The sequence below is a fragment of the Nycticebus coucang genome, chromosome 12 (assembly GCF_027406575.1).
Source record: "Nycticebus coucang isolate mNycCou1 chromosome 12, mNycCou1.pri, whole genome shotgun sequence".
Classification (NCBI taxonomy): domain Eukaryota; kingdom Metazoa; phylum Chordata; class Mammalia; order Primates; family Lorisidae; genus Nycticebus; species Nycticebus coucang.
In genome coordinates this window covers 1,910,018-1,934,849 of record NC_069791.1, presented here as the reverse complement: position 1 = coordinate 1,934,849, position 24,832 = coordinate 1,910,018, and the positions used below count along the sequence as shown (strand labels likewise).

The window sequence follows — 24,832 nt, the reverse complement described above, 5'->3', positions numbered from 1 at the left end:
GGTCAGTAGACCTCAAAGTGATCCCTGAAGCCCTAGTTTTGTGGGTATAGGAGGCCTAAAGCAGAAGGGTCCTGAGATCTTAGATTGTATGTTAATCTCAGGAATGTTTTTCCTCTGTATGTTCACTTGGAGAGAAAATTGGAGGAGTTGATTATGTTTATACAAGCATGAAACTCCCCCCCCCCCCATGCTTTGCATTTTTTTCTTGTTGCAGTTTGGCTGAGGCTGGGTTTGAACCCACCACCCACCACCCTCGGTATATGGGGCCAGTCCCCTACTCACTGAGCCACAGGCGCCGCCTTTGTAGTTTTTTCTTAAAGCCTTTATTGATTTCCTAGAATGCAAAAACACACAAAGAAGGATGGATTATGGCGTATCTTTTGCATTTTATTCTAAAAATGAACTAGATTTGGCTTTTATAAATGCCCATTTATTTAGACATTCTAACGCTATTATGCCTGGAATAAAAATTCGCTAAATTTTCCAAGGACAGACTAATAACCAATAAAGTTTATAGTGAAAATAAAGTATTCTGTCTTTAAATATAGCAGCAAGATATTTCAACCTGAACTTTAGTGTTTTAACCTATTAAATCCAAAGAAAAACAGTATGTTCTTATCTTTTAATTATTTATTATCTTGGAAAAATATTTCATAGTTTTATTTTTCTGATCTTGAAATAATAAAGTTATGGGATCTTTAGTTTTTGTTTTGATTTTTCACACCGAAATATAAAATTTATGACTTAAAAGTGCTCTGAGATTGAGGTAACAGATCTGATTTACTTCTTAACAGGAAGTTAAAAAGCCTTTCAACCTTTTATAGAGTTCAAGAGAATCTTGTATGAAACTTGTCACTCTGTTGAAGGAAGGGGGGGGCACCCTGGATAATAAACAGTAACACACTTAACTTTCCTGGATATACTGGGTGGTTATTAGTTTTCCCCCATTGTTATCTTAAGTTGTTAGTGGTTGTTTTTAAAGTTATTGTATAATTTGAGAGGAAAGTTGTAACATAATTTTTCCTGACAGAGAATATAATGACTCTGGATTTTGTAGTCCGTCAGCCTTGCGTTTGAGCTGACATAGCTGTTTGCTGTTTGACCTTAGTGAGCTGCCTTGTAACTCTGCCTCAGTTTTTATATCTATAAAATGGGCATGACAGTGACCTTCTAGAATTATTGAGAAGATTAAATGCATTTATGTGAAAGTGCCTAGAAATGTGCTAAACTCACATTTTAGATTTATTTTCTTCATTTTCTATTTTAATGATCTTTAAAGTATAACTTGTGAGGAAAATACTGTTCTGAGGGGATTTTTATGGAAAAACAATCACCAGGTTTGGCGCCTGTAGCTCAAGTGGCTGGGGCACTGGCCACATACACCGGAGCTGGCAAGTTCGAATCCAGCCTGGGCCTGCCAAACAACAATGACAACTGTAACAACAACAACAACAAAATAGCCAAGTGTTGTGAGAGGCGCCTGTAGTCCCAGCTACTTGGGAGGCCGAGGCAAGAAAATTGCTATGCCCAAGAGTTTCAGGTTGCTGTGAGCTGTGACGCCATGGCACTCTACTGAGGGCGACAAAGTGAGACTCTGTCTTCAAAAAAAGAAAAAGGAAAAACAATCACCAGCAAACCATTGCAGTCCACTAAAACTAGCCTGACATGTCTACCTTGTGAAATATGGTTTTAACTTCAGAATTCACTGGAAGCAGCCTGGCAACATGAAGTTGCATTTGTTCAGAGAGCGTGGTAGGTGCTGATGTCTGTGGTTCTCACAGAAGTGTGAGCTGGTGGCACGTGGACAGTTGCCTGATGTGAGGTCACGTGGCTGAGAAGCAGCGGGGCTGGAAAGTGAACTCTCACTGGGTCTCACAGCAGGAGAGTCACATTGTCTCAAAATAGTACTGCACTTGAGGCCACAACATGGAACAAGCTTGACTTTGGATGTATTTCATTAAGAAAACCCTGTGGATTGGGTTCAAAGCAGATCTGGTCTATGCTAGAGTTACTGTAGGGAGTGATGTTATCACTGGATTCCAAAATGGCAGTATTATCCCCTCAGATATATTTGTGTTGCCTGTATATACACAAACACTCACTCGGGCCTTCAAAGTACACTGTTAAACATTTAAATAAAGGGATAAAACCTTTCCTGAACATACTTCTAAGCCAGTTTAGGGGTCATTGAACAGATGACATGTAATACTAATATTAAATTACTGCATAATAAGGAAATTACAGTACCTAAGTGAAGATAGTAATGAGAAACCATCCAATGAATTGCTCTAGAATTTCAAATTAAAATGATTTCTTTAAAATCAACAGCAGCATCATAGGACTTTACAAAAGTGCATCTGGTGGGGGAAAGGGAAATCAGACACACAAGTGAAGGTTTTCTTTGTTGGGGTGTATGCCAGCGTTTTGTTCTAATGATAGAAGGGCTCATGTAATAGTGTGGCTTTCGAACGTCCAGAAAGCACATCATTATTAAATCAGGTGGCAAAAGACGCTTATTACAATCTGACTGACTTCTCGCTGAGTTGTTTAATGTAGAATCACAGCAGTTATTACTAGTTTATGTATATTTCCTTTTGCCATTAGACGTACTTTAAAAGCCTAATTATTTTGAGAACCAGTATGACCAAAGAATAAAAATGTACCAAGTTTGACAACTTTAAATAATCACTCGCATTTCTTAAGGAACAAATTTCACTTACGGTTAGGAAACAATATTTATATTTAAGGTTGAAAAGCCAGGATGTAGAAAAATTTTGCTAATTTGGAAGATGACCTTTAAGTGCACCAAAACCAAATAATTTGTCGCTAATGACATAGGGCACATTCCTGCAAAATGTGTGTGAATACTGCTTTAGTGGTTCTTGAAAGACAAACAAAGAAAGCGGGAAAGAAATCTTTATTCCCCTCCCAAATAAGACGGAGACTGACAAAGGAGTGCGGCGGCATCTTTGTCAGGGCTCCATTAAAACGCCGTCTCTGTAGCACAGTTAATGAGATGTTTCGTAGTGGAAAACAATCTGTTTTTAAGAATGTTTAGATCAAAAGTAATTTCTAATCTATGAAATAAAGTCTCTTCAATACCCTTCATTCACTAGTAAAGCTTTTATGTTTGTATTATTTACTTCAATCAGATGTTTTCAATTTTACCTTTTTTCCTTGTACAAATACTTGACATGGTTCATCAATACTGACCAACAGTTTTGTTCTTTTTCTTCAGAAAAGAGAGATTTTTTGAGAGGTGGAGGAAAAAAAAAAGAGAGAAACATCTTTGGCTAAATGATTTGCAAGCATCTGTGCTTTAAGCTACTTTTTATGAACACTCCTTAGCAAATGACTCAAGGTAAAAAAGCAGAAAAGCATCCCATGTTAGGAAATTGCAATCCAATACCATGTAATTTAAACCCGCAGTTGCTTCCCCTGGACTAAATGACATACAGATGGGTGACTTGGTTCTCTCAACTTTGGGAACACAATCGGCCTTTTTGTACGAATGAACATATATTAACAAAAATATTTTGGATGGAATTGTTTAATTCTAATTGTACAGATTTTAATTACCTATACCATTGTAAAAAATGATTTTAGCCAAGATGTTTTGTCATGTAAAGTTTGCCATTAATGGATTTTTTTGACAAAACTGATGTAGACACACCCTTCCAACAAATAAATGAATAGAAACAAAACTATAACTTTTAAAGAAGTCTCCAGTGTGTTGAATAGAAATCATCTGTCATAGTCAACTAATTATTTAAGGAAGAGCCATTCTGTGTGTGAGCTATGGAGAGGCCTGTTCTGACAGGATACTCATTTCTCAGGGAGACACTTCCGTCTACCCCTTAGATAGCAAAAATGCAAGTAGTAGTGTTTGGGTAAGGCCTAGCCACAGGACAGGGTCCAACGAGATGAGAGGTCAGCGTGCTGTTGGTGATACGGCGCTGTTCCCGTGGGTTTGCCAGGCCAGGGCCAAGGGACTTGGTGGAAGGTCAGCAGAGGTGCTGCTGGCCACCCGGCAGGTCCGCTCCCAGGAGCACCCTTCTGTTGGCTCTTGATGGCTCGTTCTGACCCATGTTCTCTTATAGCAAACCAGCCTCTCTGTCTTGGTGGCCCGGCTTCTGGAAGCTGATGGCTTTCTTCAGTTCCATGGTTCAGGGTAACCGGTTGGTTAACTTTTTCCTGGTTTAATTTCAGTGATCTCACATACCATATGACAGTAGTAGTATATATATATATATATTTATATTTCAAAAGAAGTTGAATTAAATATTCAGGAAGCTAAGGAAGCTTTCTTTTAGTAACTTCAAAACCTGGTAAGAAATCTTTGCATTTGGGACCACCTGCAAGCTTCTTTCCCACTGTGATGGATAGCAAAGAGAAGCAGTTTTACTGCAGTGAGTAATGGCTGCCTTGTCCTGGGGTTATATTTCTTTTCAATCATTTGTGCAGGTAAAATAAAATACTACATATAAACAGGTGTTGTCTGAACATTTTACTGCGGTCTGTATAGGTCGCAATAAAAGCTGCCATTGTTACTAGAGTTGCATTAAAATTATTTCACCATTCAAATACACTTAATCAGTGACAGCTTCTTAGATATACTTTACAAAAAGAAAACGTAGGTCTCTGAATAAAATTGTATTCACTTTTGTTTTTTTCTTTATCTTTCTCCTTTTCTTATTCTTTCTTTGGAACTTTTTGCATCTGCATTAGTGTAAATGCCTTCTGTAGTTTGTTGAAAGTTCCTTGCCTGTTTAACATGGCAAGATAAACCCTTTAAAGAGACATTTATTTTTAAAGACTGTACAGAACTTAGTGAAGTGTCTGATAGAATCACAAAAACAGTAATTCCTAGTAATAGAAAAATTTCATCTTCAGGGCTCAAAACAAACAAACAAAAAAAGATAGTTAAATCATCCAGAATGGAGATTGAATGATAATGGTTTCAAGTTATTCTACCAAGTTGCAAAATTATTGGGGAGTATGGTTAAACTTAATATGCTCAGCATCTTTTACATACAGTGTAAATGCTTGTAAATAGCCCTTACGCTTTTGAATTCATTTAACAAACACAAAGGAGTTTCCGAGTGTTCAGAGACAAAGCCTGCAGCTTGTGAATGTTTATCATGTGTAGACACTTTGGCGACAACACACTGTCACCTCTCCAGTGGAACCACCTGAATCTTAAGAAACATTCTTTTAAACTTAGAGAAGTCATGGGCGGCAGTTCAGGTAAGCTTTTCTAGTGCATTAGGGACTGGTTTGGTCATTGACAAGTGACTGCAGAAGCTGTGCGGTGGCCGCCAGCCAAAACAATTATTTAGGATTCAAGCTAAAAAGCCTCCTTCCCCCATATCCTCTCTCTTTGCAGGGTCATGTAGGGATAAAAAGAGCTGTAAGGTGGTCTTTCCCCAGCAGGAGCTGAGGAAGCGGCTCACGCCCCTGCAGTACCATGTCACTCAGGAGAAAGGGACAGAAAGGTAAGGGAGCCGCACGGAGAAGGCCCTAAGCAAGAGCCCGTTGGCCTCTCCCCCCCACCCCACCCCCCACCCTTCCCCCATTGAATCCTCTTTTTTGCCAATTAACTTTAAGAATTCTGCACTTATTTGCTAAAGTCTACAAATTAATATCCTTGAAAAGGTTGAAAATGGGATTGTTTAGGTTAAGACTAAGTTTTATTTGTTCTTTGCTCCATTTAATGAACATGCCATATCTTATATAAAGTCACAAAGCTTTTGTTAAGGGCCTGTTTTTAGTTTACTACAAAATGTGTGGAAGTAATAGCGATTTAGGTACATTTTTTGGGAAGACATCACAGTAAGCAAAACCACGAGGGCCATGGCACCGTGCCAGGACGCTGAAATTTTGAAGGTGGCCATTGTAAGTATAGACGTTTTGGCTGCAGAAAGAAGGTAGCATAATTTAGTTCCGTTCTACCCAACTCCAATTTCTTTTTGAAGCACATGTGGAGAAAGTATTTATTGGCTCATTTGTGGTTGGAATGTCAAAAATTTTCAATAACTGCCCTCACATGGCTTTGGTCCTTGGAAGTTCGCCCTAAGTCCTGAAGAAAGAGTTTGTTCAGTTCCAAGACTGTTTTTAGTGAATAAAGTCTCAGCTGATTCCAGCTCAAAGGTAAATTGCCAGAGCCCAATGATTTTGTTGTCTAATTTATACCATGGAGCTTGGCATAAGGCCGTAACTTACCTCTGATCCAAATTTATTAATGATGTAACTTCTTGTTTTCATTCATGAGCTGAGAGAGCTCTCTGCCACACATGGCTCCTTGTTCTCAGGCAGCGTGCCCTTCCTGCCGCGCTCTCCTCTCCCTGAACCTACCGATGTCCACTCTGCGACAGAGGCCCCCTCGGCATCGCAGTTAGCAGGGGACGTCAGCTTCCTCTCAGGAGGGCTTCTGTCCGTCCTGTTGTGTACATGACTAGCAAAATGATTTAATGCACACAAACAACCAGAGATTAGGTCATTCTTAAAAATTCTGTTTATAAAAAAAACTGGACCTCATAAAGAGGGTTAAAGGATAATAAAAGCAAGCTGCGGAGCACACACAGCTGACTTGTGTTAGCTGGCGACCTCCTGGCCTTTCAGATTGTTAACGTAGAAAAATATTCCCTTAAAGCTGCAATATTCCTTTTCAAACCAAAATTCAGGCTCCTTCCCCTTGAAGTTTTGGACCTTTCTTCATTTTCTGATATACACTCTGGACACTGTGAAGGAGCAAAAATCTTGTGTCATAATTTTTTTTTCTGTGAATCTAAACGACAGGATTTATTTTTTAATAGGAAAAATTTTTAACTCAGCATTACATAACTAGATGGCTTGATTTTTTTTTATTTAACCTGCACTGGTTTGGAGTAGTTATAGGCACATTTTATTACATAGATTTGAAATATATTAGTATTGTTCAGATTTCCATATGTTTGGTCTGTTCTCATTTGAGGACAAAAAGCCCTTGTGAGATTTATTAGAGAAATATATTTTAAGAAATAGTTTCTGTAAGAAGTCATGCTAACTTTAATTTTTTTTAATGATCTGTTTATCGTTTATCAGTGCCTTTGAAGGGGAGTATACACAGCACAAAGAGCCCGGAGTCTATAGATGTGTTGTTTGTGGGACCCCATTGTTCAGGTGAGTGGGGACGGCCTGCAGGCCTGGGCGTGTCTTGACCGGCTAGTCACTGATTTTTCATCTTAGCATCTTTCCATTACTGGATTTTCTTCTATTTTTTTTTTTCCTATTTACCCCCTACAAAACAAAAGTCATTATTGATTTCATGGCAAATTACCAGAGTGTCATGCTGGCTGATTTTTCACTACTTGGAAAATACCCAACGTTAACTTGTTCATCCCAATAATCATGGTGCGTAATGGAGCTATGAAAGAGATTCTTTTTTTTTTTTTTTATCTCTTTTATAGGATGGTATTATTTTTTTCCATGTAAAATATGTATCTTTCTTTAATACGAAAGAGATTCTGGCAAGCATAGAAATGTTTATCTGCCTATTGATTTTTCTGTCTCCAAGCGATCGTCCTAAATGTATTTATTGGACAATAATGAAAAGTCGCTCACGTAATCCTTCATATTGGGTGACAGCCACCAAGTAGACTTACTGTATTTCTGCAGGGGAGGAAATTGCCTCTACTGCAAGTAACCAAATCGTGTAATATGAAGTTAATAGCTTTGTCTTTGGTTTAAAACCTTTAAAGATCCCAACAGTTTACCATAAAACAGGCAGCCCACAGACTTTTTGACCAAAATATTGATAGTTAATCTAGACAGTGTATTCTGGGAGTCCTATTCAAGAAAGGCAAATCTTTACCAAAAATTTATGTAAGTAGGTGGAGAAAATCTTAGAAGCCCTGTACTTCCCCTGGATTGTTGCTATTGGAGAATTAAAAGATAGAAACCATAACTGAGAGTAAAGGTCATTCATTCCAAGCAGAATTACCAAGTTTCTTAGGTGAAGGAATAAATGAGCACCTGATGCTTGCAGCATCTAAAACACACTTAATATCTCTCTATAATATTTCGCTTTTACAACACTAACATTTGTAGATTTTCCAGAAATAACAGGAAACATTTCCTTGAAACATTTTTTTAAAAGTTTAGAATCTTTCTTAAATTGCACAAACCTTCCTGCCTTATTAGCGTTAGTTGAGAATCTGTTCTGAATTCTTACGTATTTATTCTTCGTGTTAAAAAACTGACCCTTCAAATGGTCACCCATTTCTTCTCAGAAAACACACATCCTTATATTTCAACACCTTTAGCTTGCGTCGTAAGAGTTGATACAACACTTAAGGTACTTGCTGAGCCGTGTTAAACTTAATATCCCAGATGGTGAAATCGGCCACATCCCCTCTGCGTTTTGTTTCTGGGTCTCCATCTTGTTTCCTATCATGTGATTCATTAAAGTGTGACATCTAAGGAAAACTTACTGTTCAAATAAGAAACAGAACTGCTGTAAATGAAGGATTTAACCCAGGTGAGATCTTGAGTCACAAACCCTAAAAGCAGGACTCTTATCCAGACCTAGGTGCTGGAGGAGTTGGGTTTCAAGGCCGGTTCCCTCACTTCCTTGAGCGTTCTTATGAGGAAAGCTTTTGTTTTCTAAACTGTGAAGGAATATGCTTTAAAGTTTCATTGTACTATTATATATATATATTTATTAAATCATAGTTGTGTATATTAATGCAATTATGGGGTACAATGTGCTGGTTTTATATACAATTTGAAATACTTCCATCAAACTGGTTAACATAGCCTTCACCTCATTTTCTTAGTTATTGCGTTAAGACATTTATATTCTACTCTTAGTAGATTTAATTTGTTATACTATTGTATTATTATATAACATATTTTTAATTGTTTGCTTCTTTTTATTTGGTTTTTATCTCTTTGGGGAAAAAGTACCCTGCTCTGCCCTTCTCTGGAGCCTGTGGCAACCCACTGGCCTCATGCAGCTCTCTTCCTCCCCAGACCATGCGTGTCTTCCCCCGGACCACACGTGTCCTGGAGTCACAAAAGTTTTCCAGGGCCATAGGGTGTGGGAAGTTGTGAAGGTATCAATTTTCTGATCCTCAGCAGAAAACATACGTTTTTCTGGAACTGATGCCTCCGAGGGACTCTGTGGTCTGCTGTGTCCTTCTTCCCACCCCTCTATCATCATCATCCTCTTCCACATCACAAAAGTTGTCATACCTTTCATCCAGTCCAAATCTCAACTATTCATTGCCCTGAGTTATACTCTCCAGGGCAGCGGTTCTCAACCTGTAAATCATGGCCCACAGGAACTGTATTCAAGGGCCGTGGCATTAGGAGGGTTGAGAACCACTGCTCTAGGGCATCAGGGAAACTGACACTCCAGGAACCATTACTTCTAGAGAGACCCAGGGAAACAAGGCAAAAAAGCATTGGTGAAAAATAGTAAATATTTCACCATGGCAAGGCTCCTGGCATGGCCCAGTCCACCCCCATCTGCCTATCTGTCTCCCTCTGCTGCCTTGCCATCATTTTCTGCCCATTCCTTAAGTGATAGAGTGGCCACAGAACATATATCAACGTGTTTATTCAAATGTAAAAAATGAAATAAACAAAGGTCTTTAATTTATAAATCTGATTTAGTGGATTGATTTGATGGTGTGGGGATGGCTTTGCAAATTACTAAGGTGGTAGACTTCTCTGTCCATTAGATGGTCCTGGGTAGAGTCACAGGTCACCACAACCTCAAACTCCTGGTCTCAAGTGATCCTCAGCCTGCGAGTAGCTGGGACTATAAGCATCCACCTCTACACGGGGCTAATTAGTTTTTTCACTTTTTGTAGGGAATGGATTGGGTCTTGCTCTTGCTCAGGCTGGTCTTTAACTCCTGAGCTCAAGCAGGACTGCCAGAGTGTTAGGATTACAGATGTGAGCCTCCACAACTGGCCTAGCCCTTAAGGTTTTGACAGTATACCTTTTAAGGATATATACAATATATCAACACCAGAAAATAAATAGTTTACAATTATTTAATTTTCTAAGAATTTTTAGCTGTTAATTTAAAATATAAGAGGAAGAGTGTACTAGTCAGCACCCAGTCAGGGCACCGAAACCACACAGTAATCTGAATAGGAAAGTTTAATATAAAGCATCATGAGCGTAACAGAAGATTGTGGTAATGAGGAACTAGCAAGTAGGAAATGAAATTCTGAAGAATAGCAGGTCTGAGACGTGATCATGACTCCTAGGTCTGAGATGAAGAGCCCAGGGCACACCCCGCCTTCCTTTGTCCAGGGCGCCCTCCGTCTAGACTTGGAGAGGGCCCGGCTATAGCTACCGAACAGCGGAGGGGTCATTAGAGTGCCATCGTAATGCACCTTGCTGGAAATTCAGCCTCAGAAACGTTCCAGTCATCTGCTTTCTGGAATTTGCTGGCAGTTTAACCTCTGTGGTGCTGGGGAAAGCTGTGCACAGGGAGGTATCTGAGTGGAAGTGCTCTACTGCCAAACCACCTCGGAGAGGCCCAGGGGCTGCTGGCTGTGAGGTGCTGCTGGTGCCCGGAAAGCCACACCTGCATTGGAGAAGCTGCCGGGGGGGTAGCAGGGCAGGAGGGGCAGTGCAACGCTACGGCAGCTGGGTGCAGGGGGCAGCCAGGCACGGGCAGCTGGGCATGGGGGCCAGCTGGGTGGGGCAGGCAGCCAGGCATGGGCAGCTGGGAGTGGGGCCAGTGGGGGACAGCTGGGCATGGAAGGCAGCCGGGCAGCTGAGCGCAGGGGCAGTGGGGGAGGGCAGCTGGGTGTGTGGGGCAGCCAGGTGCAGGGCAGCTGGGCATGGGGAGGAGCCGGGCATGGGGGCAGTGGGTTCAGCTGGACGTGGGGGACAGCTGGACACAGAGGGAAGTGGGGGGGTAGCTGGGCTCAGGAGCCTAGTGCTGCAGGAGCTGCTCATCCAGGGTTGTGGGTGCAAGAGAATCCATTTGCACCCTAGAAGCCTGGCCCTGGAGAAGCTGCCCACACTGCAGGTGCCTGGAAGCCACAGGCTTATGTGTGCTGCAGGGTTGGGAAGCAAAAGGTGCTCCGAGAAGCTTGCTGAGGGCCCGTTCAGAAACCAGCAGGGAAAGGCCGTCCCCTGGGTTCCTCTTGCGCCCTCCCCGACAAAGTTTAGCAACAACCTCACTGACAAGGAAATGTTTATAGGGCCCAGCTCTGATTTGTCAGAGCAGGCAAGGAGGGTGGATTTAGTGGCAAAAAGGCAACCATTTGATAACTGGTGCAAAATTTATTCTTTTTCCCAAAATTCTTTTGGGGGTTTATGACCAAAAGTTTGAAAACCACTCACTAGTTTAATGAATTAATGGTATCATACTCAGGGCCCTCTAGATCAGTGATCCTCAATCTGTGGGTCTCGACCCCGTTGGACTGTATTAAAGGTTTGCAGCATCAGGAAGGTGGAGAACCACTGCTCTAGATAATTGGTTTCATGCGATGGACACAGAGTGTAAGAAAAGTGTGTGTGTGTGTAAGTTTCTGTTAGGAAGGAATTAGGGGAACAAAGTTATGCAGAACAGATTGAATAGAAGTACAGTGTGAAAGATAACAATGGGGGAGGGAAATAGATAAGAATGGAGAAATAAGAAAGGAAGTGCTGAATCTGAAAATAGCTAATCATTAGTGGGGTGAAAAGTTGTCTCCCAACTTCTGTCGCTGCTGCTCGCTCCTCCCTGCAGGGCGTGTGTGCCCACAGGCACACCATCCTCTTCACTGACGTGACTTGACTTCCTTACAAAAAAGACGGCTCAACTATTCTCATTTTCAAACGCACACTCTAAGTACGATTCCTCTCTGAACATTATGCTGCTTTCTTACCTCTTACCAAAGGCAGGGACCTCCTGCACGGTCTTCTTATGAAGCAAAGGTGATTTATTCTGTGGTTCACATTTGCTTCACATTCACGAATTTTACCAAGCTGGTTTATTTCTCATTCAGTGCTACTGACTTTCCGTTAGTAAATTAAGTGACAGAAGCGAGAATATTCTCTCCTCTGGTTACCTGAACTTTTAGCTTTACTGAAGTGAATTTATTGCACATCAAATAAGCCAGAGAAGGGACTGGCAAAATAATTTAATCCAGAAAGTCTTTGGAACATTTATCTTCTGCTTTGATAACACTTTGCTATTGTGGAACAAACAAAATAAATTTATAAAATATTTCCCCCCCAAGATACTTATGGTTTTGCTGACATAAGAAAAATATAACAATTGTAAAATAGGAAAAAACAATGTTGGCATCTCTGAGAAAGTGCCCGTTTGAAAAGCTTTTGTCTGGGCTTGGCGCCTGTGGCTCAAGCGGCTAAGGCGCCAGCCACCTGCACCTGAGCTGGCGGGTTTGAATCCAGCCCGGGCCGCCAAACGACAATGACAGCTTCAACCAAAAAATAGCTGGGCGTTGTGGCGGGCACCTATAGTCCCAGCTACTTGGGAGGTGGAGACAGGAGACTCGCTTGAGCCCAGGAATTTGAGGTTGCTGTGAGCTATGATCCACGGCACTCTACCCAGGGCAACAGCTTGAGGCTCTGTCTCAAAAAAAAAAAAAAAAAAGAAAAGCTTTTGTCTGTAATGGGAAGAGTCATGAATTCCTCAAGGTCAGGCAGGGTTTTGTGGAGAAGAGGCCACAGTTTACAGGCAGAGAGGGGCACAGTCCTTCCTAGGTGGAGGGCGCCTGGTGAGGACGCTATGCGGGACCAGAAGGGAAGTTTTGAAGGCAAGAGGAGACTGGTCCTGTAGGAGCAGGGAGGTGCGTCATCCCAGGAGCGCTGGGAGATACGCCGGAAGTTAGAGTGCCGTTGAGGAAGTGCTAGGATACCAGAGAAGACATCTGAATTCCTATTTGAAATCCTTCAAGTTTTGGCATCTTTTCCTCTAGGAAGCCACAGGTCATCCTGCCAGACTGAGCTTTGGTGTCCTCGGCTCTGTTCTGTAGCACTGAGCATGCACTTCCATCCTCACAATTTCTACTTGGTTTTGTAGTTATCTGTTTATGTTCTTATCTGCCCTCTCGGGAGTCAGTTTCACCACGGCAAAGAGGTACCTTAGTCATATGCTGGTCATTAGCCTCTGGCATGTATAATAATCACTGAGTATTTGTTTGTTGCTCACATGCATGTCTGAACTTTGTTGGATGGACTGTGGAAAATTTTGAATAATTGCAAGATGAAAATGTGAAGTAAGCCTGGTGGTGTCCGGGATAGATTTCTGGGAGTGAAAAGAGAAGGAAATGGAGGTGTGGCAGCCTCACGGGAACACTCGTTTTCTTGTTAGCTGATAACCTGAACATTATTCACAGGCATTCGACTCCATCATTTTGAGACTTTAAAGAGTATCTTGTATTCTGTATTCATTTATTCAGCAGCCCTCACACTGACTAGCTCATTTTATGTAGGTTTACGAAGAGTAAGGATAATAATGATAATAATACTAGAACAACAGCTAACATTGAAGTAGCATTATCACATGCCAGGCGTGGTTCTAAGTGCTCCATGTGTATAAATGCATTAAACCTTCATGGTGACCATTTACAGACCAGGACACTGAGAGAGGGTAAGTGACTTGTGAAGATCACGCAGCTAGCATACAAATGGATTTGGTAGAGTAACACTCAAACATAAACAAAAGAAGAAAGTTAGAGAATTTTAGAAGATGTTTTAATATTCTGTTTTAGTTGCCCTCATCATTTTGCTAAGCATCCTGGAATAAAGGAACCACACACACCCTCACGCCCTCAGCTGTGTGAAAATGCCGACTGTCACAGTACTCATGTGCCTACATTGACAATTGAAGACCATTTCCGTGTTCAGTAGGTCCAGTATGACACATCATCAGGAAGGTTTCAGTTGGGGGCTGAATGTTACCCTCGGGGAAGTCCCTGGGAGCTGATTCGGAAGACCTCAGGCCACCCAGCATCTGGGAAGTGGGGCAGAAGCTGGATATGTGGGTAGGATTTTAATTATTGAGACTGGGAGGTAATTTTAGCGGTCAACTTATTATTACCCATCACATTTTCTCAAGTAGCTGTATTCTAAATTTTCACCATTAAAAAAAAAATTCTTCCCATTTGGCACCTGTGGCTCAAAGGAGTAGGGCGCTGGCCCCATATGCTGGAGGTGGTGGGTTCACCCCAGCCCCGGCCAGAAACTGCAAAAAAAAAAAAAATTCTTTTCATACATTTTTGAGAAAATTGAGGCAAACTGACACAAGTTATCCTAAATGTCTTTCCTTCTATCTGGAAATTCCTTTGTATCCACATCTTTGTGGAACAGTCAGAACATACACTGGCTAAAAGTAACCAGTGGAACCGTTGAGTATCAGCCCAGGTGTGTGGCCTCAGATCCGTCACAGGTAAAATGGGGAAACTGGAACCAAACAGGTGTGAAAACTGAATGCAGATGGATGCCCAGTGGATGCCGGGTATTCAGCAAGTGCTAGAGCGGACTGACTAGTCTTGGAAACATATCACTGTATGAAAAGAGCCTAACTAATGCCCCTTGACGTGGGTCTGTCAATGTGGATATTAGTGGGGTGAGTCTCGGCTCCAGCTGCCTCATACGTCTCAGATGTTTCTCACTGTTCACACAGTCTGCATTTCACACTTGCCACCCGTGCAGTTTTATTCTAGGCTACCAGAAAATTTAAGCCATTTTTCAGCTCTCTTCTGTCCACCCACATCCACCTGACTCCTTACACACCACCTTCTCTTCTGTCCACGCCCATCCACACGACTCCTCACACACCACCTTCCCTTCTGTCCACCTACATCCACACGACTCTTTTCTTTTTTAATTAATTAATTTTTTTATTAAATCATAGCCGTGTACATTAGTATGATCATGGGGCACCATACACTTGGTTCATAGACCGTTTGACACATTTTCATCACACTAGTTAACATAGCTTTCGTGGCATCTTCTTAGTTATTTTGCTAAGATCTTTACATTCCACTTTTACTAGGATTCACATATACCCTTGTTAGATGCACCGCAGGTGTAATCCCATTCACACACCACCTTCCCTTCTGTCCACGCCCATCCACACAACTCCTCACACACCGCCTTCTCTTCTGTCCACGCCCATCCACACGACTCCTCACACACCACCTTCCCTTCTATCCACGCCCATCCACACGACTCCTCACACACCGCCTTCTCTTCTGTCCACGCCCATCCACACAACTCCTCACACACTGCCTTCCCTTCTGTCCACGCCCATCCACACGACTCCTCACACACCGCCTTCTCTTCTGTCCACGCCCATCCACACGACTCCTCACACACCACCTTCCCTTCTGTCCACGCCCATCCACACGACTCCTCACACACCACCTTCCCTTCTATCCACGCCCATCCACACGACTCCTCACACACCGCCTTCCCTTCTGTCCACGCCCATCCACACGACTCCTCACACACCACCTTCCCTTCTGTCCACGCCCATCCACACGACTCCTCACACACCACCTTCCCTTCTATCCACGCCCATCCACATGACTCCTCACACACCACCTTCCCTTCTATCCACACCCATCCACACAACTCCTCACACACCAACTTCCCTTCTGTCCATGCCCATCCACACGACTCCTCACACACCGCCTTCTCTTCTGTCCACGCCCATCCACACGACTCCTCACACACCGCCTTCCCTTCTGTCCACTCACATCCACACGACTCCTCACACACCACCTTCCCTTCTGTCCACGCCCATCCACACGACTCCTCACACACCACCTTCCCTTCTGTCCACTCACATCCACACGACTCCTCACATACCGCCTTCTCTTCTGTCCACGCCCATCCACACGACTCCTCACACACCACCTTCCCTTCTGTCCACGCCCATCCACACGACTCCTCACACACCGCCTTCTCTTCTGTCCACGCCCATCCACACGACTCCTCACACACCACCTTCCCTTCTGTCCACTCACATCCACACGACTCCTCACACACCGCCTTCTCTTCTGTCCACGCCCATCCACACGACTCCTCACACACCGCCTTCTCTTCTGTCCACGCCCATCCACACGACTCCTCACACACCACCTTCCCTTCTGTCCACTCACATCCACACGACTCCTCACACACCGCCTTCTCTTCTGTCCACGCCCATCCACACGACTCCTCACACACCGCCTTCTCTTCTGTCCACTCACATCCACACGACTCCCCACACACCACCTTCCCTTCTGTCCACGCCCATCCACACGACTCCTCACACATCGCCTTCTCTTCTGTCCACTCACATCCACACGACTCCTCACACACCACCTTCCCTTCTGTCCACTCACATCCACACGACTCCTCACACACCGCCTTCCCTTCTGTCCACTCACATCCACACGACTCCTCACACACCACCTTCCCTTCTGTCCACTCACATCCACACGACTCCTCACACACCGCCTTCTCTTCTGTCCACCCACATCCACACGACTCCTCACACACCACCTTCCCTTCTGTCCACGCCCATCCACACGACTCCTCACACACCACCTTCCCTTCTGTCCACTCACATCCACACGACTTCTCACACACCGCCTTCTCTTCTGTCCACCCACATCCACACGACTCCTCACACACCACCTTCCCTTCTGTCCACTCACATCCACACGACTCCTCACACACCGCCTTCCCTTCTGTCCACGCCCATCCACACGACGCCTCACACACCGCCTTCTCTTCTGTCCACGCCCATCCACACGACTCCTCACACACCACCTTCCCTTCTGTCCACTCACATCCACACGACTCCTCACACACCGCCTTCTCTTCTGTCCACCCACATTCACACAACTCCTCACACACCGCATTCTCTTCTGTCCATGCCCATCCATGTGACTCCTCACACACCGCCTTCTCTTCTGTCCACGCCCATCCACACGACTCCTCACACACCAACTTCCCTTCTATCCACGCCCATCCACACGACTCCTCACACACCACCTTCCCTTCTGTCCACTCACATCCACACGACTCCTCACACACCGCCTTCTCTTCTGTCCACCCACATCCACACGACTCCTCACACACCACCTTCCCTTCTGTCCACTCACATCCACACGACTCCTCACACACCGCCTTCCCTTCTGTCCACTCACATCCACACGACTCCTCACACACCACCTTCCCTTCTGTCCACTCACATCCACACGACTCCTCACACACCGCCTTCTCTTCTGTCCACGCCCATCCACACGACTCCTCACACACCACCTTCCCTTCTGTCCACTCACATCCACACGACTCCTCACACACCGCCTTCTCTTCTGTCCACCCACATCCACACGACTCCTCACACACCGCCTTCCCTTCTGTCCACCCACATCCACACGACTCCTCACACACCACCTTCCCTTCTGTCCACTCACATCCACACGACTCTTCACACACCGCCTTCTCTTCTGTCCACCCACATCCACACGACTCCTCACACACCACCTTCCCTTCTGTCCACTCACATCCACACGACTCCTCACACACCGCCTTCTCTTCTGTCCACCCACATCCACACGACTCCTCACACACCACCTTCCCTTCTGTCCACTCACATCCACACGACTCCTCACACACCGCCTTCCCTTCTGTCCACTCACATCCACACGACTCCTCACACACCACCTTCCCTTCTGTCCACTCACATCCACACGACTCCTCACACACCGCCTTCTCTTCTGTCCACGCCCATCCACACGACTCCTCACACACCACCTTCCCTTCTGTCCACTCACATCCACACGACTCCTCACACACCGCCTTCTCTTCTGTCCACCCACATCCACACGACTCCTCACACACCACCTTCCCTTCTGTCCACTCACATCCACACGACTCCTCACACACCGCCTTCCCTTCTGTCCACTCACATCCACACGACTCCTCACACACCACCTTCCCTTCTGTCCACTCACATCCACACGACTCCTCACACACCGCCTTCTCTTCTGTCCACGCCCATCCACACGACTCCTCACACACCACCTTCCCTTCTGTCCACTCACATCCACACGACTCCTCACACACCGCCTTCTCTTCTGTCCACGCCCATCCACACGACTCCTCACACACCGCCTTCTCTTCTGTCCACCCACATTCACACAACTCCTCACACACCGCATTCTCTTCTGTCCATGCCCATCCATGTGACTCCTCACACACCGCCTTCTCTTCTGTCCACGCCCATCCACACGACTCCTCACACACCGCCTTCTCTTCTGTCCACCCACATTCACACAACTCCTCACACACCGCATTCTCTTCTGTCCATGCCATCCATGTGACTCCTCACACACCACCTTCCCTTCTGTCCACGCCCATCCACACGACTCCTCACACACCACCTTCCCTTCTGTCCACACCCATCCACACGACTCCTCACACACCACTTTCTCTTCTGTCCACGCCCATCCTAACGACTCCTCACACACCACCTTCCTTCTGTCCACTCACATCCACACGACTCCTCACACACCGCCTTCTCTTCTGTCCACCCACATCCACACAACTCCTCACACACCGCATTCTCTTCTGTCCACCCACATTCACACAACTCCTCACACACCGCATTCTCTTCTGTCCATGCCATCCATGTGACTCCTCACACACCACCTTCCCTTCTGTCCACGCCCATCCACACGACTCCTCACACACCACCTTCCCTTCTGTCCACACCCATCCACACGACTCCTCACACACCACTTTCTCTTCTGTCCACGCCCATCCACACGACTCCTCACACACCACCTTCCCTTCTGTCCACACCCATCCACACGACTCCTCACACACCACTTTCTCTTCTGTCCACGCCCATCCTAACGACTCCTCACACACCACCTTCCTTCTGTCCACTCACATCCACACGACTCCTCACACACCGCCTTCTCTTCTGTCCACCCACATCCACACAACTCCTCACACACCGCCTTCTCTTCCGTCCACGCCCATCCACACGACTCCTCAAAAACCGCCTCCTCTTCTGTCCACCCACATCCACACAATTCCTCACACACCGCCTTCTCTTCTGTCCACTCACATCCACACGACTTCTCACACACCACCTTCCGTTCTGTCCACGCCCATCCACACGACTCCTCACACACCACCTTCCCTTCTGTCCACGCCCATCCACACGACTCCTCACACACCGCCTTCCCTTCTGTCCACCCACATCCACACGACTCCTCACACACCACCTTCTCTTCTGTCCACTCACATCCACACGACTCCTCACACACCACCTTCCCTTCTGTCCACGCCCATCCACACGACTCCTCACACACCGCCTTCTCTTCTGTCCACCCACATCCACATGACTCCTCACACACCGCCTTCTCTTCTGTCCACCCACATCCACACGACTCCTCACACACCACCTTCCCTTCTGTCCACGCCCATCCACACGACTCCTCACACACCACCTTCTCTTCTGTCCACCCACATCCACATGACTCCTCACACACCGCCTTCTCTTCTGTCCACCCACATCCACACAACTCCTCACACACCACCTTCCCTTCTGTCCACGCCCATCCACACGACTTCTCACACACCGCCTTCTCTTCTGTCCACCCACATCCACACGACTTCTCACACACCGCCTTCTCTTCTGTCCATGCCCATCCATGTGACTCCTCGCACACCGCCTTCTCTTCTGTCCACGCCCATCCACACGACTCCTCACACACCGCCTTCTCTTCTGTCCACCCACATCCACTCGACTTCTCACACACCGCCTTCTCTTCTGTCCATGCCCATCCATGTGACTCCTCGCACACCGCCTTCTCTTCTGTCCACGCCCATCCACACAACTCCTCACACTGCCTTCTCTTCTGTCCATGCCCATCCATGTGACTCCTCACACACCACCTTCCCTTCTGTCCACGCCCATCCACACGACTCCTCACATACTGCCTTCTCTTCTGTCCACCCACATCCACACAACTCCTCACACACCACCTTCCCTTCTGTCCACGCCCATCCACACGACTCTTCACACACCGCCTTCCCTTCTGTCCACGCCCATCCATGTGACTCCTCACACACCACCTTCCCCTCTGTCCACGCCCATCCACACGACTCCTCACACACCACCTTCTCTTCTGTCCACCCAAATCCACACGACTCCTCACACAGCACCTTCTCCTCCGTCCATGCACATCCTTGCAATTCCACACACACTGCCATCTCGACTAAATTCCCTCCACTTCTTTTTTTCTCTTTTGTTCCCAGTGACTAGTAATGTTGATGATGTCCCTGAAAGGTGGCCACGGGGAGCCTGGGCTGCCCAGGCCTTCTGTTTACTTCTCTTTTCCTGCACTTGAAGCACTGTTTCAAATTTCTCCCTCCGCATAACTACCTTCCCTCCCTGTAGTACTGGTACGGACCCCAGAACCTGGAGGCAGTTGGTGAATGACAGGACAGCCATATCAGAAGACTTATTTATTTCCTGACTCATTTTGTTAACTGTTTATCATGTTTGAATTGGGGATATGTTAAAGCAACCATTGATTAAGGGCTTACTGGGCTTAATAGAAAATTGTCTTTTTTATTTTTTATAATTTACATAGATAATATAAACTCATAAAGGGCATATAACTTACCCAATAATGCTGGCAGTGAGAGATGGAGCTGGGATGAAGAGTCTGGTCCATTTGGCCCCTGCCCCTGCTCCTGGATTAGCATCTGGTAGCTATGAAGCTCTGGTGTTAATTGGTGCTAATTTTCTGATGATGAGCAATGACTATACTTTGATTTTATTTTTATTTTTTTATGAAATTGAATTTTTTTTGTTAAATCATAGCTGTGTATATTAGTGCAATCAAGGGGTATAATGTGCTGGTTTCATATACAATCTGAAATATTCTCATCAAACTGTTCAACGTAGCCTTCATGGCATTTTCTTAGTCACTGTATGTAGGCATTTGTATTCTGCATTTAGTAGGTTTTGCCTGTACCCATTCTAAGATGCACCGTAGATGTGGCCCCACCCATTACCCTCCCTCCATCCTAACCTCCCCACTCCCTTCCCCTTCCTTGGCCCTTTCCCCATAGTCTTGTGCTATAGTTGGGTTATAGCCTTCAAGTGAAAGCTATAATTAAACTTCATAGTAGGGCTGAGTACATTGGACACTTTTTCTTCCATTCCTGAGATACTTTGCTAAGAAGAATATGTTCCAGCTCCATCCATGTAAACATGAAAGAGGTAAAGTCTCCATCTTTCTTTAAGGCTGCATAGTATTCCATGGTATACATGTACCACAATTTGCTAGTCCATTAGTGGGTCGACGGGCACTTGGGCTTCTTCCATGACTTAGCAATTATGAATTGGGCGGCAATAAACATTCTGGTACAGATGTCTTTGTTATATTGTGACTTTTGGTCTTCTGGGTATAAACCTAGTAAAGGAATTATAGGATCGAATGGCAGGTCTGTTTTTTAGGTCTCTAAGTATTCTCCAAACATAATTCCAGAAGGAACGTATTAGTGTGCATTCCCACCAGCAGTGTAGAAGTGTGCCCTTTTCTCCGCATCTCATGCCAACATCTCTGGTTTTGGGATTTTGTTACGTGGGCAACTGTTACTGGGGTTAGGTGATATCTCAAAGTAGTTTTGATTTGCATTTCTCTGATGATTAAGGATGATGAGCTTTTTTTCATGTGTTTGTAGATCGTGTGTCTGTCTTCTTTAGAGAAGTTTCTCTTCAAGTCCCTTGCCCACCCTGAGATGGGATCACATGTTCTTTTCTTGCTCATATGTTTCAGTTCTCTGTGGATTCTGGTTATTAGACCTTTATCAGAGATATAACCTGCAAATATTTTCTCCCATTCTGAGGGCTGTCTGCTTGCTTTACTTACTGTGTTTTTGGCTGTGCAGAAGATTTTTAGTTTGATCAGGTCCCAGTAGTGTATTTTTGATACTGCTTCAATTGCCTGTGGAGTCCTCCTCATAAAATATTCACCCAGGCCGAATCCTTCAAGAGTTTTCCCTGTACTTTCTTCAAGTATTTTTATAGTTTCATGTCTTAAGTTTAAATCTTTTATCCAGTGAGAGTCTATCTTAGTTAATGGTGAAAGGTGTGGGTCCAGTTTCCATCTTCTACAGGTTGCCAGCCAGTTTACCCAGCACCATTTGTTAAATAGGGAATCTTTTCCCCACTGAATGTTTTTAATTGGCTTGCCAAAGATCAAATAATGGTAAGTAGCTGGATTCATCTCTTGATTCTCTATTCTGTTCTAGACATCTACTTCTCTGCTTTTGTGCCAGTACCATGCTGTTTTGATCACTATCGATTTATAGTACAGTCTCGGGTCTCGTAGTATGATTCCTCCTGCTGTGTTTTTATTGCTAAGTAATATTTTGGCTATTCGAGGGTTTTTCTGATTCCGTATATAATGAAGTATTATTTTTTTGAGATCGTTAAAATATGACAATGGAGCTTTAATAGGAATTGCATTAAAATTATATATTGCTTTGGGCAGTATGGACATTTTAACAATGTTGATTCTTCCCAGCCATGAGCATGGTATGTTTTTCTATCTGTTAACATCTTCAGCTATTTCTTTTCTTAAAGTTTCATAGTTCTCTTTGTAGAGATCTTTCACATCTTTTGTTAGATATACTCCCAAATATTTCATCTTCTTTGGCACTACTGTGAAAGGAATAGAGTCCTTGACTGTTTTTTTCGGCTTGGTTATTGTTGGTATATATAAAGGCTACAGATTCATGGGTGTTGATTTTGTAGCCTGAGACATTGCTGTGTTCCTTGATCACTTCTAAAAGTTTTGTAGTAGAATTGCTACTGTTTTCCAGATATACGATCATATCATCTGCGAAGAGTGAAAGTTTGATCTCTTCTGACCCTATGTGGATACCCTTGATCGCCTTTTCTTCCCTAATTGCAATGGCTAAAACTTCCATGACAATGTTAAAGAGCAATGGAGACAATGGGCAACCTTGCCTGGTTCCTGATCTAAGTGGAAATGATTTCAATTTAACTCTATTCAGTACGATGTTGGCTGTGGGTTTGCTGTAGATGGCCTCTATTAGTTTAAGAAATGTCCGTTCTATACCAATTTTCTTAAGTGTTCTGATCATGAAGGGATGCTGGATATTATCAAAAGCTTTTTCTGCATCAATTAAAAGAATCATATGCTCCTTATTTTTTAGTTTATGTGTTGAATTACACGTATAGATTTATGTATATTGAACCAGCCTTGAGACCCTGGGATAAATCCCACTTGGTCGTGGTGTATAATTTTTTTGATGTGTTGTTGGATTCTGTTTGTTAGGATCGTGTTGAGTATTTTAGCTTCAATATTCATTATTGATATCGGTCTATAATTTTCTTTTCTTGTTGGGTGTTTCCCTGGTTTGGGGATCAAGGTTATGTTTGCTTCATAGAATGTGTTGGGTAATATTCCTTCTTTTTCTATCTTTTGGAAGAGGTTTAGTAGTATAGGTACTAGTTCTTCTTTAAAGGTTTGGTAGAATTCTGACGTAAAGCCATCTGGTCCTGGGCTTTCCTTTTTAGGGAGATTTTGTATAGTTGATGCTATTTCAGAACTTGATATAGGCCTGTTCAACATTTCCACTTCATTCTGGCTAAGTCTTGGTAGGTGGCGTACTTCCAGGTATTGGTTGATTTCTTTTAGATTTTCATACTTCTGAGAGTAGAGTTTCTTGTAGTATTCGTTGAGGATTTTTTTAATTTCTGAAAGGTCTGTTGTTATTTCATCGTTACCATTTATGATTGATGAAATTAGAGATTTTTTCATCAAAAAAAATTTTCCTTGTTAGGTTGGCCAAAGGTTTATCTATTTTATTGATCTTTTCAAAAAACCAACTTTTGGATTTATTGATCTGTTGTATAATTCTTTTGTTTTCAATTTCTAATTCTGCTCTGATTTTGGTTATTTCTTTTCTTCTGCTGGGTTTGGGGTTGTAGTGTTCTTCCTTCTGCAGTTACTTGAGATGTCCCATTAAGTTATTAACTTCCTCTCTTTCTATTTTCTTGAGGAAGGCTTGCAGTGCTATAAATTTCCCTCTTAGGACTGCCTTTGCAGTATCCCAGAGGTTCTGGTAATTGGTGTCTTGATTATTGTTTTGTTCCAAAAATTTGGTGATTTCCTTCTTAATCTTGTCTATAACCCATCTATCCTTCAGCATAAGGTTGTTTAACTTCCCTGTTTTTGTATGGGTATGCAGGTTTCTGTTGTTATTGAGTTCAACTTTTATTCCATGGTGGTCTGAGAAGATGCAAGGAATAATTTCTATTTTTTTAAATTTGCTGAGGTTATATTTGTGGCCTAGGATGTGGTCGATTTTGGAGTATGTTCCATAGGCTGATGAGAAGAATGTGTATTCAGTTTTATTGGGGTGAAATGTTCTGTAGAAGTCTTTTAAGTCCAGATGTTGAATGGTTAAGTTTAAATCTAACATTTCTTTGCTTAGCTTCTTTTTGGAGGATCTATCCAGCACTGCTAAAGTGGTGTTTAAATCTCCAACTACTATGGAACTGGAGGAAATCAAGTTGTTCATGTCTGTTAGAGTTTCTCTTATAAATTTAGTTGCATTCTGGTTGGTTGCATAAATATTAATAATTTTAATCTCATCATATTGAGTATTGCCTTTAACAAATATGAAGTGTCCATCCTTATCCTTCCTTATTTTGGTTTCTTTAAAGCCTATTGTGACTGCGAATAGGATTGCAATGCCTGCTTTTTTTCTGCTTTCCATTTGCCTGGAGTATAGATGACCATCCCTTAACCTTGAG

General features: G+C 43.9%; 1 protein-coding gene across 2 annotated transcripts in view; it reads left to right on the top strand.

The window, feature by feature from the left end:
• Positions 1–24,832, top strand: part of MSRB3 (methionine sulfoxide reductase B3) — a 171,455-nt gene that overhangs the window by 50,800 nt on the left and 95,823 nt on the right. For both annotated transcript variants that reach the window (XM_053555595.1, XM_053555596.1), the window contains exons 3-4: positions 5,387–5,495; positions 7,084–7,161. In XM_053555595.1, the coding sequence (XP_053411570.1) occupies positions 5,387–5,495; positions 7,084–7,161 (187 nt within the window). The remainder of the gene's footprint in view (positions 1–5,386; positions 5,496–7,083; positions 7,162–24,832) is intronic.